General features: G+C 39.5%; 2 protein-coding genes across 3 annotated transcripts; both read right to left on the bottom strand.

Annotated features, from left to right (window-relative positions):
- Nucleotides 1-83: 83 nt before the first annotated feature.
- On the bottom strand, nt 84-12438 carry prr14 (proline rich 14). Its single transcript, XM_034594199.1, has 11 exons — nt 12334-12438; nt 10900-10927; nt 10626-10735; nt 9678-9840; nt 9528-9578; nt 8739-8779; nt 4481-7390; nt 4243-4387; nt 3519-3628; nt 2651-2719; nt 84-1780 (listed from the first exon to the last, which is right to left on the bottom strand). The coding sequence occupies exons 3-11, from the start codon at nt 10721-10723 to the stop codon at nt 1480-1482; spliced, it is 3888 nt and encodes a 1295-aa protein (XP_034450090.1). The 5' UTR covers nt 10724-10735; nt 10900-10927; nt 12334-12438; the 3' UTR covers nt 84-1479.
- cd2bp2 (CD2 (cytoplasmic tail) binding protein 2) lies at nt 1350-17545 on the bottom strand. Of its 2 annotated transcripts, XM_034594216.1 has the most exons (9): nt 17441-17545; nt 17052-17130; nt 15863-15992; nt 15618-15775; nt 14948-15536; nt 14779-14864; nt 13675-13824; nt 3272-3276; nt 1350-1362 (listed from the first exon to the last, which is right to left on the bottom strand). In XM_034594216.1, the coding sequence occupies exons 2-7, from the start codon at nt 17124-17126 to the stop codon at nt 13714-13716; spliced, it is 1149 nt and encodes a 382-aa protein (XP_034450107.1). In that variant the 5' UTR covers nt 17127-17130; nt 17441-17545; the 3' UTR covers nt 1350-1362; nt 3272-3276; nt 13675-13713. The 2 variants fall into 2 exon arrangements, with proteins under 2 accessions (XP_034450107.1, XP_034450106.1); XM_034594215.1 differs by lacking the exons at nt 1350-1362; nt 3272-3276 and having other exon boundaries at nt 13536-13824.
- Between the last annotated feature and the right edge of the window lie 1229 nt (nt 17546-18774).

Below are 18774 nucleotides of genomic sequence, written 5' to 3'. Positions count from 1 at the left end.
TTTCCGTCTCACTGCTTCCTCTTAAACATCCTCATATTTTACACAAGGAAACCACACAAGAAAATAGTGTTAAAAACCGTCTTTTCTTACACGCTGTAATATTTATTTAATATATATGGACCACTCTAAATGACAATAGAAAATTCAACATTGCTGATAGTTTGAGACATGAAACAACTTGATACATACAGTATATCAAACATTACAATTCCTCACTAACGACCCAATCCTTAATATTTTTTGGGGTCTGTTCTAGAAGGCAGAGATCATGGCAGTGCTTCGTCAGAACATAAGAGGAGACCCTGCTCTTGTTGCACCAACCTAATCTTGGCATTATTGCATTGTAAGCGTATTAACTTTATTAATATTGAATGTATCAATATGCTGTACCATATACAAACATGTAACAGAGACAATTTTGTAATAAAAATGACAAACGTAAGTGCTCTTGATTTGCTTGAAACACCTTGACGTGCCCTCCGAAAAAACAGCCACATTTACAAGAACATATGCCTACAAAACATCTATTTAAACTTACAGTTAAGGCAACTTCATTTTAATTTGGCAGAAGAAAATTAAACATATAGGCAATTTGTCAAGAAGTTGCATTTGCAATACAAATATAGACACCAGAAAACAATCCAGAGAGAATCACAGGTAATAAAAAGACTATCAGCAGTGGAATCTGGACACTTCCACTCTCGACTATAAATCTTCTCTGGGGGCCTGATTTGTTTCCATGTTACATTTTATACAACAAAAATCTCTTCAGCCATAAATTTACAAACACAAATAATTGTATAATTAAACAGGGTCTGCCCTGAGCAGAATAAAACGATTTTATCAATTTGTATTCAGACTGTACAGAAACGTAGTTGTAAAATTGGTTAAAAACAAATCTCTTGCTGGCATGTTTCAAAGTTATATTCAGCATTTAATTAAAAAAAATAGCTGCCTTTATAAATAACTTACAACTATGCTGCAACACCACTTCTTTCACACACTGCTTCCTTTGAACCAGACAGCGTTACAGAAATGTGATGCGGGAGGGAGGTTGTGCAGATTTGCGAAGCTCTGGGAGAAAGTCTGAGAAAAAATGCTGTGATACCGTACAAGTGATTACATCGAGAATATCGCGGAGGTAAAGTGGCGGACTGGGAAAATGGACGGCAGGAGTTTGATTACTATTATGATGATAAAAGCGACTTATTGTAAAATGCTTTTAACCAGTATATTAATAACCTTTGGGATGAAATACATTTATGGTGCTATAACGGATTGTTCTTCAAATTGCAGGCTACATCCTAAAGAATGAAAAATGCCATTCTTCAGTAGTAACATGTAACCACAACATTTAAAACACTGATTGTGCTGAAAGACTCACATGGGAATCTCCATGTTGAAAATACATTAGAAAAAGTCTTGTGAACAGCACTGCTGTGACTTTTTAAAAGATGTATCGCCATTTAAAAAAGGTATTCAGTCAGCTGTCTCTCTCTCATCATCATGTATCAACCACAAATTCAGCTGATCCAGCTTGGCACAGAGTAGTGAGTCCACGTCCTGCACACTGAGGGAGGGTTCGTCTTTTGTGAAGCTCCCTCGTCTCGTCCTGGAAGATGAACTTGTGGCCTTTCCGACACCAACTAGCGGCCTCTTTGGTTTTCTGGCTTCGCCGACCTCCAGGAACTCTAAAAAGCGTTTGAAACGTCTCTGGCCAAACCAGGACTCGGAGCCATTCTGGCGATTGAGAGGTACCTCGAATATGGTCTCCAGCCGGCTGAAAGACGTGGGACATATTCCAGTCAGTGAGTCAGTCCACCGGGTTAAGGGACACAAATGACTAATAATGATGGATGAATGACATTTAGTCAGTCTGAGGACAGTGAAACTGTAGCTGTGTCCCAAATAATACTGCAGAGATTCCTTAATTCCTGTTAGTCTATCACAAAAAAGTATGTTGCCTTCTTACATACGATGCAACAACTGTGAACCTGGATAAAGATTAGAATAAACAGACCTGAACACGAGAGGTGCAGGGTTGTGACCCAAAAAATCTGGGTACTTGGGTACTTGCCCCTCCCTCGATACCATCACTGAGGTGCTGTTGTTTAGCACAGCTGCTCAGCAGGTCAGACTGGTTGTACACATAATGTCCCCCAGCTGTGAATGTGTGTAACTGCACAGACTTGCATTCTTCCCAGAATAAATCAATTTGAAATAACTGTATAGAATTAGACCATTTGTCTTTAATTCATCCATTCATTTTAATTTGGGGCTACTAGTATGGATAAAGGTCATTTATTGTTATTTTAAACTGGTATACAGTAAGGCTGCACCCAGACCCTTTGTGTACAATGTCATACATATGCATTTTGTTTAATTAAGTTTTAATTCAATCATTTAAACAGACTAAAGGTCTGACTCATTATTGTAAAGGCAAATAATGGTTGTGTCTTTTTAAGATTCAACTTTATGTGTAGAAAACACAGCATAGATAAAGTTTTACTGTCCAACATTTTAAAAGGGAAATGATGGAGAAGCTGCATTTCAACTGCATATATTTTGGTTAAAGACTTGACCTTTAAAAAAGCAGTATGTGTCATCTATGTGCATCATTCAACCTGCACTTGTCTAATGCTAAGCTTACCTTTCGGGGGGTTTGCTGAAATTCTTATTGGTGTAAATTTCTTCCAAGCTGAATTCTTTCTTTTTCAGCCTGTAGGAGAATGAACATGGAAATCTATCAGTCTATTGATCAGAAAGTATTCAATGGAAAACCGACATGTATTGACACTGACATTCACTTTAAAGGGTAGGTCAGAGAGCGACCCATTAGGATGTGCCCTACTTTCATGTGTTAATTTGCCAATATGAAGCAGAGGAGAGACTCCTGTGTGACCATCTCAGGCTAAATTCATACAAATAACAAATGTTAACAACATTTGACTGCATCTTTAAAAAACATATTAACCAGTGCACATTTTGAGTAGGACCTAGTGTTTGTTTATAAGTAAAACAGCTAGGTAAACATTGCCTAAGATTTCCTGTGAAGTTTATTACATGCGAGTTCTGATAATTTACCTTACTTCTCCAGAATTTGTCATGTTAGCTTGTTTACAGATTTATCTGTATCTGAACTTGCTCCTTGCACTTATGGGGCAGGGAGGTGTTAAACAGAAACTGACATCTACTTTATTTGTTGACTTGACAATGAGCATGTCGACCCTTTTGTAAGCAGTGGATTTAAGTGGCTCAATAAAGGAAACACAAACAGATTTAGAGCAACTGAAATGAGTATTAGCAGAGAGATCTTTACTGGAACAAATGAAAATATAAGTAGAGGAAAGGTGGGAATACACAGATTTAAAAAATGATGTAGGATGATGATGATGATGACTTACCGATGTTTCACTCAGAAAAAGTTTCTGAGTGGAACTTGTAATTTAGTTATTTCTTTGTCACACATTGTCCTACAGTTGAAGAATGAGGTTGGTGCACAAATATGGAGTACATACCTGATGGGTTTGGGTAGGCCCATGGGTGTCAGGTTGTTCTGAGGTTTGGGTAAAGTTTTCCGAATTCTGATGGATGAAACCTTCCCTCGTTCTTCGTGCTTTTGAACCACCTGTGATATACGATAAATGAACAGAGTTAAGAAGTATAGAATAAAATAAAAAATATCCTTGTTGACAGATTTACTGTGAAACAAGTTTGACATCTACAGTTAAACAGTGGAAAAAATAAAATGTACGATAGAAGCCTTCACAGAAGCCTCTTACTTACAAACTGTTGTTCACCAGCAACATAATATAATGTTTTCTCTTAATGAACCACTGTCGTAAATCTGGACTCAGACCTCAATATCCAATGACAATTCAATAATATTAAGCTGTGATTCATTTCTCTTATCTCCAATCAATAACTAATCAAGATTACTGATATTTCATCCAACCTCATCTTATATATATTTTTACAAAATGTTGTTTTGACTTAGTACAATTCAAGTTATACAATTTAGTTCATGATTTTACATTAATCTGGTTGGTTGATGTTAAAGAACAACCAGTGGGAAGAATATTTGTCTCAAACTACCAATCAACAAGTTCTTAAATCTGCAAACAAACGTGCAAGTTTACAGACCGATGAGTAAAGAAATCCACAGGGATTCAATACAAAATAACACACAGTTGTTGGCACACCAGTCGTGTGAGAATTCCATTCACTAATGTAAATAAGTACCTTGATCTCAGAATCAGACAAAGCCTTTTCCTCTCTTAACCCAACATCTTCATACTCGTGACTGGATGAACTTGTGTCTTCACCATCGTCCTCCTCCTCCTCACTCTGTTGTCTCCTCTCAGTCTCACACTCCAGAGGATTTCCACTACAAATAAAACCAAACAATTTGAGTGCACCTGAAAATAATTTGCAGGATCATAAAATATCTTGTTTTTAGAGATTTTAAAAAGTATGTTACCTGATACAAGAATCCAAGTTAGCAAGAGAGGAGTCGCTTCTTTGAAGGAATCCTGGAAGGTGCCTTGTGAAGGAGCTCACTGGGGACGTCAGCAAAGAGGAGATGGGAGAGGAAATGTGACAGGAAGTGCTGGGGCTGGCAGCAGCTCCTCTGCTGCAAACCTTCCTCGAAAGGAAAGCCAGTGGACTTGAGAGGAAACAAGACGCAAGAGCAGAGAGGGATGTGCTGGGAGAATGTGTGGCACTATGAAAGGGGTTGACGCCATCATACGGGGCAGACCTTCTGGATGGGTACACTTCCTTTCGAAGACACAAGGGAGCGATCTCCCTCTCCACCTCTATGCTGCAGACTGTGTGTCGGCGAGCTCGTCGAAGGAACTTGTTGGCGTGAGGGACGGGAGGGGTATGGGAAGAGTGGTGCTGATTGGACGAGCGAGTCCTGCTTTGATGTGGATAATGCACAGAAGTCGTCCAGGGCGTGTCAAAGGGGTGGAGGGAGAGGATCTCTGGGCACGAGTAGCTGCGCAACAGGCCCCTTGTGAAGTCGACTTCTGACGAGCGAGTACCCCCTGTGACCAGATCTGTATCCTCCATCGTGATCGAGTTAGTCATCTCTTCACCTTTATGTGTCCTACTTCGCAAAACTCTGCACCTTCTCCTCTGGTTATCTGCTCTCCTTGGCTGAATGTTAACTCTTCTTGTACTCGACCTTAATCTTGAGACATAGCAGTGATTACTGGCTTCGGTGTCAGAGAGCAAAACCTCATCAGCCACAGGAAAAGGACTCTTTGCACTGTTGTCTATTAAATGCTTAATTTCATTATTTAATTGTACAAAACAACCTAAATGAGACTGAGCTGGGGAGGAATCAGGTTCGTGATTACTTTCAAAAGGTGTCATTTCAAAATACACTGGGTCCATTGTGCTTTTACATCTGCCGTCTTTACACTGGCAGTCTTTGGTTATCAAATGAAGGTCATCGATACATTGCTTTGACTCCTGGGTCTCACTTGACTCAGAAGATTTAACAGCACCTCTAAAACCCTTTTTGGGTCTTTTACTCTGACGGTTCGGTCCTGTTTTCAAGTTCTCCTCCCTCTTAGTGGGCGGAGAGGTTTTAGAATCTGTGGGTGTGAGTTCAAAGGGCAACGCTGATTGTATTGACAAGTTAGAGACCAAAGTGCTGTCTGATTCTGTCGTTGAACTTGCCTGGATTGGCGATTTACGTTTTAGTGGTTTCTTGGTTGTGTTCCTGCACTTACTCATGCTTTGAAGCTGCTTTTTATCAGGATGGATGAAAACGTTGGAAAGTGGCTCCGGCTGCACTTGTCTGGTAGAGGTGATTGCCACGGTGGTTTCCAGATCCATACTGTCAATGTTCACGTCAGGTTTACCAAAACCTGACCTTGTTTTAAGTCTTTTGCATGAACTAGGCTTTGTCTTGCTGCTTCCACCTTTTTGGTGATTCTCTGACACACCACTGCTTTTATCCAGTGAGCAAACCAACATAGCATCAGGGGAATTTTCAGTCTGTGTGTTAGACATGGCTTCATTTATCGCAGGAAGCATTTCTTGTCCAACCTTTCCTTTCCTATTTGCTCTTGTTGATGCAGCCTGTCTTTTTCTAAGAGGCTTCAGTGTTTCTTCCCCGTCTACAGTGGTATTCATTAACACAACTTCCTTCCTTGGTGGTCTGAGCCCTCTTAATATTCCACTCTCTGCAGCCACCTTTAATGACTCTTGGCTTTTTATATCCTCTGAACATGTATAATCTCTCAGTTTTTTCCTCTTCACCGTTTCTTGAAAAAGTTTCAGTCCCCTCTTTGACCGCCTAACACCTGCAGCTGAATCAGTGTCAGGGTTTATCAGATTTTCCAGCTGCCGAGTTTCTAACGTGGATTTCAGTGTCCTTCCAGTAGCACTGTCATTTAAGTTATTCAAGAGGCTTTCTCTCTCCGAGCTGCAACTTTCAATGTTCATGATATTGTCATCAGGCTGAAGACCGTCCGTGTCAAGCTGACAGACGGAAGAAGATGACAACTGAGTAAAGTCGGCTTTGTTTGATTGGACCGAACTCCTTTGAGAAAAATGCTCATCACTGACATCTGGGTTCTGTTCTTTGTTGACTTCCCATATAAAAGGCTTGGAGATCACTTTCTTCGATTCAGATCTATTTCCTGTGCGTTTTGTGGGCAGTGGTTTTGGACGGACAGCCTGCTTCTCTTGCTCCTCCACTACGCCGGACGTCTTCAAACTGGATTCATGCGAGGCACTTAAAGTGAGGGAGGCCTGCGACAGTGTGGATGACCGGACGACTGACCCAACAGATTCTGAAACTTGTTTAGAGACGCTGCAGGGTCCGGGAATGTCTTTCAAAGGCACAGAATCAGGCAAGTTTTTTTCTGTAAGAGTTATTGCACATTCATCTGCCTCTTCAGAGTTGTTGATGTCAAAGGCTAGTTTTCTTGAATATTCAAGGGCGCTGGTTGTCGCATTTTGTGCACCTTCTTCCTCACTAAGCCGCTGTTGATAAACTTCAGCCTCCTGATTCCCAGTCTCACTTTGTCCTATTGGCTGAAACATGTTGCTCAGCTCAGCATCGGATGTTCCATCTGGTCCGTGGTCCATGGACAGTGGGGGACTATTAGCCCTGAAGAGTTTAACAGGACTCATGACGATCTCTGTGAAACTGGCCATCTTCGACTTGAGTGACTGAAACAACGGCCCGATGACCCATCCCTTTGGGGCAGAGGCATCTTCAACAGTGTGTTCAACAGCCAAGCCCCGGCATAAACCGATGTCAGATTTAGAGGCATCAAGATTCTGTGTGGTGTTGTCAGCCGCCTGCTCGACTACGTTTTCTGCAGCAGAGACTTTTGGTTCATTCGAGGAGCTTATCTGGTCCTTTTGTCTAGAATGAAAAAGGAGAAGGGGAAGAATATTGTCATTATATCAAATAGAAACAATTACAAATGTCACAGATCTGATACGCATATTAATATATGTGCCGTGACAGATAACTGATAATATACCAGTTTTAATTATTAAGGTGCATCTGACTGTTTGGAAAAGACTAGGAGCAAGCATGAAATACCTCCTTCCATATTGTTGAGATGAGATTTATTTTGTACAGTAACTTATTTGTTCTCCGGTTTATTGAGAGAATTGGTGTAATTAATTTAATGGAAAATAGAGTAGATACAATATGACCTGTAATGTACTCTGCTCCTTACATAAGATCCGGAACAATATTATATGGTTCACCTTGCATGTGATATTAAACATGATCAAGACGTTTGTGGTCAGTGTTCAGTTGTCCTACTATTAAAGTGGACACTGATGAAGACAAAGTAACACCCTATGTTTTTGTTTACCCACAATCTGAAAGTAGTTGAATTCAATAGAATTGAGTTTATAGTTAAGGTTAAGATTAGTGAAAGTTACACATGTTGCAGTGGGTTTGAATTCAATTTAATTCAAATCACTATATTTATCCGTTAGCAACTTCATTTGTGTTTATGCATCAGTGCATATTAAACACATATCTGAACAACATACAACACACAGCAAACCACATACAACATAAACAGTAGTGAGTGCAGCTTATAATCATAATATCACAACTGTTAAATAAATAAACAATAACTAGTGATGAAATTAATAGATAAACCATTGTTGAGTCTGATGAATGTTGGCACAAAACTAGTCTTACACTACGAGGAGTCGTCATCTGACATTTAATCTCCAAGTTTGAAGGACGACGTGAGTCAGTGACAGATCAGCACATTGAACATTTTCTTCTGCTCCCTGTGTCGATGTCTCAGATTGGAGTGCTGCTTGTGAACACTTCTGAGTGGAGGGCTATCAGTGCACGTATGAGGCATGACGTATTACGCACGCGCTGTAGATCTGAGTTGAATTGATCAGCCCCATTGTCAATGATGCCCAATCCAGCTATTTGAGTCAGTATCGGACCAATATCCAATAACAGTCTCAGATCAGTGCTTCCCTAATGAAAAGCATTGATGTACTGTGCAATACAAGAGTGGGAATCTGGCATCCTATTCACAAGTTCCCTGTTCATGAAAACCTTAAAAATATGAATACGTTTACTTTGTTTTGTCATGGAAGCCGTTCAACCATAGTTCCTCATTCACCATTATTACGAAATCAAACAAATACATATCTAGACCTTTTAAATAAACATAATAGTGAGCAGTTTCTCCACATAAGTAAAAGATTTGCCGTCACACACTTACGAGTTTTGGTGCTCTGCTGCAAGAGTAGAATCAAATCCATCCTGCAAAATAAACACAAACATTTCAGTTGTTGTTAAAGAAACTTCAGCTGTGTTTGGTAAAGACATCGTTACCATTTGAGCTGCTGATCCAACCTACAACAAAACACTAAAATGCAGTTGTCTATGAACAAGCATTATATACTCATTTTCCAAACCTTGTTCATAAAAATGTAAGAAAGCAGCACACATTCATGATTACTGTGAATTTGTTCAAAGGCCTCTGACTTTCCGTTTTTGCCTTCTAGCAAATTACACTTTTACTCCATCGATTTTTCGATATTTTCCAAGTTTTAGAGAAACCTCCGTTCAGATGAGTGGCACTCAGTTTCCTGCTCATTTCAGCCAATTTACTCATTTAGTCATTTGTGTAGGTTCTGGTACATAAAACTATTATAGCTATTGTTTTGTCCGACAAGGACCGAGGAGACAATGAAGATACTTTCTGTAAGATCTACAGTCTGTGCGTTAGTGGGTCACATTAAGATACTCGATTGCTTGTCTGTGTCAGATGCAGCAGACCGTGAAGGAGGATTAAAATCACTCAATTAACCCTCACACCCTGCTCACTGTACTGGTCTCCAGTGTTGCCATACACAGGCCTATGGTAAAGCTGCTGCACAAACAGATTAGACACTGTCAGCTTTATAACACCAGAAAAAACTCCATCAATTGTATGCTAATAGACAGTAAGCAGGAGATTGAGAAATACAGCAAGGGTCGAGTGAGAGCAGGGAATGATAAAACTGACCTTGTTTTCTGTGCTTTCCACTATCAGCTGCGTGGACTGGGACACTTGCACCTGCAAATCAGAGAGATGCACAGGCAAAGCATGAGCAGTGACTATTCATTACTCAAGAAAGTCTAAAAAAAATCTATTTGTTATAAGTTAAACCTTTACCATGCTTTCACTCTCTCTTTGTCTCTTGCTGGGGGACGGACTCTGTCTAGATGTTGGCGGAGTCGCTCCACCATCTGCTGTGCTCTGCTTTTTAGGTGTTTCAGCTCCAATCCCTTGAATATGACCACTCCTCCTGTGTCCAGATATTCCATCATTCGTGCAGCTGAAGGGATTTTTGAAAATGATTTAGCCAACATGGAGCATTTCTTGTTTCATATACAGTGAAGAGAAAAAAGGCAGTGCAGTAAGCGCACGATGCATCAGTAACAGAAAAAAAAACATTTTTCAATATCAAAGCTACAGACAAAATATACTGAGGCAATATATCTATCTTTTGCAATATAATCATCTCACATTCCAAGAACACAGTTTTGCTGACATCTAAATCTGCACCATGCATAGCAGCATACTAGAAAGGAAAACAGCAGACAAAAAACGCTTTTATGATGAAATATATTTTATAAAGCTACATCCAGACAACATTTTCGTTTGAAACCAGCATTTTCAAACTTAAACTGTATTTGTCTACACCAGTGTGTCATGTGATAGGAGCCTTATGATTCAGTAAAGGCTACATCTTGACCAAAAAGAACCAATCAGCAAGTGGTTGTAATTTCCTCCAGACTAAAATGCAGCCCCTGAGTTTTCAAACTAAAATGGGTCCAGCAGTATTTCCAAACTTCTCTGTTTTAGCGACTCTAAAGCTCTGTAGTAGTGTGGACACCCGGCGTATCTGTAGCAAAGATGATGCGTTATTTGAATGAAAACGTACGAGTGTGCGTGTCGCCAAATATTTGTACTGCAAACGTTCCATTATGTGTCCTACTCACAGGTGTTTTCAAGTCCTAACCACATGCGTCCATAAATTAAATAAGTGCCAAAAAGCAAGAAGGGGAAAAGAAATACACCGACAGCAAAAGAAAGCGGAAGGTGCCGGGACAACTATACCTGGGAGTGACGGAGGAAAGGGGGAGGAGAGGTGGTGGAGGTTCACTGTGGGGAGGTGCACTACAGAAAGGGTTTGGGGGAATGGCATCTTCATCCATTGGACAAACTATCTGAGGGAGCAAGTCAGAGGGATAAGTCAACATTCCCGTGCCCTCGCCCTCTCTCTTTCTCCAGTTTTCCCTGCGAATAACAACAATGGAAAAAAAACGTGCAGGGTATCATATCAATATAAACACACTTCAAAATAGGTCTTAAAAATTAGGCTTTACTTACTTTTATGGCCTTTGGGATGGATGTTTATTCTAAAATGAAGAATAAAACAGGATTTCTTTATGGTTTATTTTCAACATTCACATGTAAAATAACCAGGGCTACAACTCATGAATATTTTTCATTGATGTAAAAATCTTGATTCAAAATTGAGAGGCTGGAAATAAAAAACTAAACGCAGACATACCAGGTAATGTAAAGTTATGTGACAAGGTTGGGGACATATGTCCAAAAATGATATAAACAAATTCACAAATCAGTCAATATCGATCATTATCACAATAATGTGCCATTATTCCTTCAAATTTAAAGAGTGATTTTTGCTCCTGAGTGAAGGTCGTGGTTTTAAACTCTTCTTTCTGACAAACACTTGATAACAGCAAAACAATTTACAAATCTGAGGATTAGTAATGAGTTTACATCCTCACTGTGCTACACAATGCATAAGCAACATATCAGTATATATTAAATCTTTGTTATATTGATACTGATGAAAATCACATTGTGATAGTTAACAATATCATTTTCAACCCTACATGTTAGAGACGCTAACATAGAGAAGTAAGAATAAAATAAACATTTAGTGGACAACACAACTGATAAAGGCTATTTATGGGACCATTCTTGGGGAATTTAAATCAAATTGATTTAGACACATGCACATTTCATTTAATGAGGATGAATGTGATTCATAAAGTTAATAAAAGGTTGTTATATGTTATTATTATTTCTCAGTCATTTTCTGAATTGTTATGACACCGATTTAATAACATTTACGCGAATCAGAGATTATTTTCTAATCACAATCTACGGTTTAGACTGAAATATTTATAATCAATATCAGGACAACAATTAGCTCAGGAGGCAACAGCATGAGACGCATGTCTTGGATTTAAGCAACGACTCAGTCATTGTCTTCAGCCTCGGTTCACTTGAGAAAAGTTAGCTCCATCTATTAGCTTTGCTCGCTAAGCTGATGTGTTGTGTCACATTAGCCACACACATCTGCTTCAAGCTCATCCCAATCATGTCGGTGGCTGTTTTCAAAAGATGTGGCGGTTTGACCCATGCGGAGCGGGGTCTACTTGCTGGAATAGACACCGTTTCACATTCAAAGTTTTAGAAATGAGAGAGCACGTTAGCAATATGACATGTTACTGTTAGCTGCACAGAGGATTCAGTAAAAGAAATAGCATGAGCCTTTTATTTTGTTTAGCTAGCAGAGCTTCACTGTGACGCCCCGTCAACATCGCATGGTTTGGCTAACGTCGATATTCACCGTCCCTGTACGTACACTCTCAGAGCCAGGTAGTAGCCGTAGCCGGGAGCTGTCATTCCTCCCAGCGTTCAAACGCATTTCAGCAGAAAGCGAGTCTAATCACAGCCCGTGTCTAAATCACGCACGTCTTTTAAATGCGACTCATAGTGAACAACTCACCGGGGCCGCTGAGCTGGACCGCGGGGTCGATTCTCACCGTAAACAAGACATGTCGGTCGGCGCCCTGCAGCGACTCTGATGAATCCGTTTTGCGAATCCAAGGACCGCTCACATGCAGCAGCCAATCACAACGCGAGTCCGCTTTCCGCCGGCGGAAATGTGACCAATCAGAGAGGACATCGAGGCGTCGTAGGCGGAGGCCAGCCAATAGGAGCACGGAGACATAGAAGCTGGTAAGAAATGTCTTCTATTATGTCCCCGGCTGACCCATTCTTTTAAAAGACCTACATTTGATCAAGTGAGTGAAATGAACGAGTCAAGACTCCAGGCTGGACTCCTCAGGGGCCCCGGACCCCCAGGAGCCCCCCACACCCCAGGTTGATCATCAGACAGAGTTTAACATTTGTACAATAAAATATCAACTATGATCCTCCATCTGTTGCATCTTGCAATTTTTTTTATTACATAGCATAATTTTTGTATGTATGTATGTCAAGTAACCTACAGCGAGGTAGAATTATTCCATCAGTGCTGTGAGGCTGCAACCATCATATATAATCATTATCCATATGTCTGAGTATTCTTTTCTCTAGTAAAAAATATGTTCAGTCTATACAATTTCAGACAGGAGTGGGAGAATAATTACGTGATCAGTTTTGATGTCTGATTATCAGTCAAAAACTAAAAATGTTGAGCTTACTGTCACAGAAAGTCCAGAAGCCACTAAATATTTACATTTAAGATACGCATGTGAGATATTTTCTGGGAGGCATTTCTCTTAAAAATGACATAAGCAAATTACTCAATCATCATCAATTAATTTATTTTCAATCAACTAATCAATTGGTGATTTTCTTTAGATCTGACAGTTGTTTTACTCTGAACTGTACTGTCAGTATTCAGCATCTTACTGAAATACTGATGTATCAGTGTCTACAGGCAAAGAAGTTATAATCTAATAACTAAGTGGTATCTGAAGAGTTGAGAATTTTACTCTGCTGAAAACATTCATTCATTGAGGTATCACAAATAGAAAGTAGCTGAATTGGCAGGTTTGTATACAGTAGTAGCATATTTTCCTTATACCAGGGTAAGCACCCAATCATAAATGCAAAATAATTATAACAAAATCTTTCAAATATCACTGAGAATGTGACGTCTTGGTGGAATGGACGTATAAATTAAAGGAAAGAAACTGAATGGCAGATAGCAACACCACATACAGGAATCATTTATTTAAAAACGACATAAAGTGGCTCCAGTTAAAAGGACACATCTGACACCACAGCCCTGGATGAAAGATCAAAGAAGGAGAATTCGGCGAAACATGAACGCCGACTCAATGGTCACGGTTGTGCCCATTTGATGGTGAATCGTGAATCATGTATAGAGCTCAAAGTCCAGTCTCTTGGAGTTGTACCACTGAGATCCCTCCTGCTCGATCTTCCTACAGTAAACGCCGCTGCTGAAATAGCCTTCATCCACCCAACCCTACAAAACAGACAAGAAGAAGATTAAAACCCTCCTAGTCAGATTGAGGTTAAAGGTCGAGTGCAACCCAATAATCTAGTAATCTCACATAATGGGATTTACTCATATGTTTGAAGGTACATTAGTTTAAATACCTACGTAAATTGAAGCTCAAAAGGGTTTTGCATGTTCTTAAGTATACTTTACCACAGATCTATATCCCTTAATTAAATCAAATAATTAAGCTTTTTAAGATTTCACCTTTTTCCTGTTTTTTTGATCTGAACTCTTTACAGAATTACAATCCACTGTTTTCTAACCTCCCTTTCTTCCTTTGTAGTATATGTTTGATTGAGATAAAAGGCCAAGCCAAGTAGAATACTGCAAATGAATTCCAACAAACATATTTCGTTTTGAGGAAACAATGTGCTCAAGTTCAACAAGTGCCCCAATCAAGTATATGCAAACAATATAGGTGCACGTATTGAATTTGCATCTATTTTAACTGTGCTGTTGTTGAACAATATTGTCCCACAAGCAAATTCTTGGTTTGGTATTCATAACCATCAGGCTAAGATTCGGACCAAGTCAACTGGACTGAGACCAATACATTTGTACTTGATTAGTCCAATACCTTTGTCATCTTATTCCCTGGACAGCTACTAACAGCCATTTCCCTGACACTGATGGAAATCACTTTTAAGTTTGCTCCCATAAATTGTACCACTTGCTTAACCAACAATGGTCCAATGTGTTGTCTAAATATATACTAAAAGCATAATAAAAAAAATATATATATATATTAAAAGTGTTTTTATCCTTATGACTTTTGGCCCTTGACTTTGCTTTTTGATTGTGACAGTAAAATAATATAAATCACTTTTTTCACAAAGGAAAGATACACAAGAGTTTTTTCTTTCTTCGTATCCTCTACAAACTCAAGAAAACAATTGTAGTGTCAGTGTAAGAAAATACCTGCATCTGCTGACTGGTGAAGGGGCCATAGACTTCTGAATCATCCTTATTCTCCCATTTGTACTCCCACATCACTTCATCAGTCACTGAAGGAGGACAAAATGTAATTAAACAAAACAAGCGTATTCACAGCAGCGAAGATAATCCTACTCAATTAACACTGTGTTACCTGTTCTGTTTTCTTCCTCCTCTTTGTCCCCTGATTTGCTGTCAAGTGACTCGTCAAATTTATCTGCAAACATGTCAAGTTCGTCTTCTTCTTCACCATCGCCGCTGGATTTCTGCCCCACGGCTGGTTTCTTACCAACCATGCGTTTCATCAAATAGGCCAGTTTTTCATATGTTTGCTGATAGATTTCAAACATCCCAGATCCCACCAGTCTGTCGGCTAATGCTGTGAGCCTATCAAGCTTTTCTGCATCCCTTTTAGTGTCCTCTGTGGGTTCGCTCTCTTCTCTCAGCTTTCCCCTCTTCCGTCCTTTAAGGCCTCCTAACCGACGGAGCGCCGTGGCAACTGTCTCCCCGGGTTGCACCAGTTCGAGCACAGCTTCTGTGAGCTGCTGCTGAGTGTAGGATGCCAGGGGGTCCTCAGCTGGCTCCATCTCCTCCTCCTCATCATCTTCCTCATTTTTTTTGTCAGCTTGCTGCTCCTCTCTCTTTTTCTCTTCCTCTGCCTCATCCTCGTCACCAACTCTGCGTTTGCGTTTGGCTGCAAGACCTTTCTTCTTTTGCTTGAAAGGTTGTTCTTTTATTCTCACCTGGAGAAGGTAACAGATATTATTGCACATTGCTTGGAAAGTTTTCAAACATAATGATATCGTGCCCAAAAATGTCATTACCCAGTCAATGTTGTCAAGCCAGTTGTCTCTAATCTGTTCCTCCTTTTTGACGAAATAGTTTCCCTCTGAGTCAAAGTGTCCTTCCTGCATCTCCTCATCCAGGTTGAAAGGTGTGATAGAAACACCCTCGTCAAAGTCAATGGTTGCTCCCTCTTGCCCTGAAAACAAAGATAATTAAGGTGAATGACACCAACTCTCCATACGTCGCTTTATAGTTACAGCCGGGAATAATTAACAGGACATACCATCCACATCATCGCTGGCCAGAATGTCATATTTGCTGCTGTTTTTGACTTCGCCTTCATCCTCTTCATCGCTGTCAAGGGAATGTTTACCCTTGAATCTGGAGCCTGGTCCAGTGACGACCTCACAACTCTTTTTCAACAGGAAAAGAAAGAAAACAAATATTACATGTAACAATCTGACGATTTTTTAAATCTTGACTGATTTGAAGAGATCACGTGGATCAATGTGACAATCACAAACCAACAGAATGATAGCCTTCTAGATAGCTGTGCCATTAGGCCAGATAATATCACGTGTCTCTATCACAGGGTCTCTTTCATGCGTGACATATTTGAAAAACCCTTGTGGAGCAGATGTGGAGCTGGTATCGAGACAGGGGTGGACATCACTTGTGAGGCAGTGGTTTGGCTCTGCACACTCAGGAGGTTTCTCAAAGGAAAGTTATCTTTAAACTTAGTAAGGCACCAGTCAGCATTTCTGGAAGCAATAGAACAGTTCTATTGAAACCTTAAGGATATGGTGGGATTGATTTAGATTCTTTGGATTAAAAACAGTAAAATGAATATTATAGAATGTTGTGTTTTAAATTAGGTTAAACACATCAATACATTGGCTGGTTTAGTCTGGATACTCTCGACAGACCATTTCAAAAGGAATTAGTCAAAGTTAATGTCATGGATTGCGACGGTGTGGCAAAACCTTTGTGATTTCTACAAGGCATGCGAGTAGTGCACATTGTTAACAGTTAGATAATGGATATGATGTGATGCGTTTACCTAATGACCTAATCTTTCTTCAAATCATGATTTTACATACACTGTTGTGTAACCAATCTTCAGAAGTATATTCTTAGGTTCACAGAGGCAGTTCATTTAGGATTTCTCTTTGGATTAAGGTGCGTTCTGGACTTATAGCTGACAAAAGTATGGGGCTATACAATGTTTCTTGTGTGTGAACTTCCCTACAGCATTTAACAGTCATATTAAATTGTTAGTTAACTAATCAGATATAAAGATCAAACTCAATAACGTAGCTTAACTTTCCTATAGACTAACAGAATTAGGTGAAATAATTTGCAGGATATAAAGATGTTAGTTGATTCTGCTTGACATTTAAAACACATTAAAACACAACACCACCACAGTTGCGTCTCCTCTCTGATCAATAACCTGATCGGGAGGCAGTTACCTTTTTGTTTGGGAGATCTTCCTCCAGCTCCAACTCTCCGTCCCCGTCCTCAAACCGAACTTTCCTCTTCGGCATGATGCTACAGGAGACAGGACAACGACTTCTTTACTCTTATAGTGTACCGTAGCGTGAGCTGCAGCGTCAGTGCGCAGGTTTATCTGTAAAGTTTCCACACACGTTTCTTCTAACGTCGTGAATATGCGCGGTAAACAGTGACTTTGCTATGTTGCTAAAATGTTAGCATACAACAGCGCATGCAGAGCGATCGCAGCCTTTATCACGGTGTAACACGTTTAAACATTTCGTGTCAAACTCTGAGACGTAACAAGGGTAAATATGAAACAAACAACGTGAATGAAATGATATTAAGCAGGAAAATGTGCCAGAACCTGTTCAAAACAATTCAGGCCAGCCCTCGTTTCAGTTTCTTCTTCGCTTGTGTTGTTCTGCTTCTTCGCTTCTGGTAAACGCCAGTAATGGTTGACAAACAGCGGCATGGAGTTTTACTGCCACCATCTGGTGAGGAGTTAAATGGAGGTTCATACAGGCTTCTACTGAAATGCTAAAACTGAGAATATAAAAAGACTGTAACCGATATTTTTGTCAAATCGGTAAAATGCCAAGCATCTATTAACACTGATACTGATATCAATTTCATATGACTAATTATAATAATAATACATGCTTTATATATACATAAATAAGAAAAACGATCAGACAATGTTAATACAAGTACAAATAAAACATACATTTACAAAACTGAGATTAAAACATAACAGCAGAAAAGTGCAGAGGAAAAGTACACAATTAAAACTGTTTAAGAGAATGCAATTAAGGGTTTGCAACTATTCTTTGTTTTGATTGTAAAGTAATTATCTTGGTTAATCGGTAAAAACTTGTAAAACCACTGGACACTGTATATTTTTGTTCTACTTTTTTTTTCTTTTACCAAAAAATGTCATTATTAAGGAAAACATTCAGTTATAAAAGTACTTGTTGGATGCAGCTGTAATTAGAAACACCAATCTATCGGTTCTATGAATGTTTAATTGTAAGTCTCATTTGTGTGTGATGTGTCCTTGACTCTTTTTCTGTTTGGTTATAGTAAACTTGTTGTTTCATATCTTGAATTTGATACCTTAACAGATATTAAGGTGTCATATAAACAGATACGTCATGGACTTTGTAGTCCATGACGTATCTGTCGAATCGGTTTTTGTTTGTTTTGATAAACCTCATATACAGAGTGCAGGAATTCAAAACCTTCTCCTGCCTGAATACATTGGTTTGATTTTAGCATCTGATTCATACTGTGGGGATGTGCTGTATGAGAAGGGCCCCACAGTCATGTAAGGAAAGGCCTTATGAGTCTTAACACTTTGGACTCTTTTAGATTTCAAATTGCTTGAGGTCCACTAGGATGAAAAGGATAAAAAGCTGCAGAGAATAGACTCAACAAGTTAAGGCACATGTTAAACAGGCCATTTTCAAAATGTCTATTTGATTTTATTTATTATTGACACCAACATTGTTCTTGTTTAATTTTGATACCAAATATTCATCATATTTAATAAGCCTGATGAAGTTATGTACATTTCACCTCTGAGTTCAAACACCACTCTGAGTCACTGCGATCGTGGGTTGTATCAGGGACGTACAGGATTCTGGAGGAGGTCGTACCATCTACAGCTGAACACCTCCAACACCAAAGGAATGGATGCTT

This window comes from Hippoglossus hippoglossus, chromosome 8, assembly GCF_009819705.1.
Source record: "Hippoglossus hippoglossus isolate fHipHip1 chromosome 8, fHipHip1.pri, whole genome shotgun sequence".
NCBI lineage: Eukaryota > Metazoa > Chordata > Actinopteri > Pleuronectiformes > Pleuronectidae > Hippoglossus > Hippoglossus hippoglossus.
The sequence above is the reverse complement of the archived record's forward strand: the minus strand, read 5'-3'. Positions and strand labels throughout refer to the sequence as shown.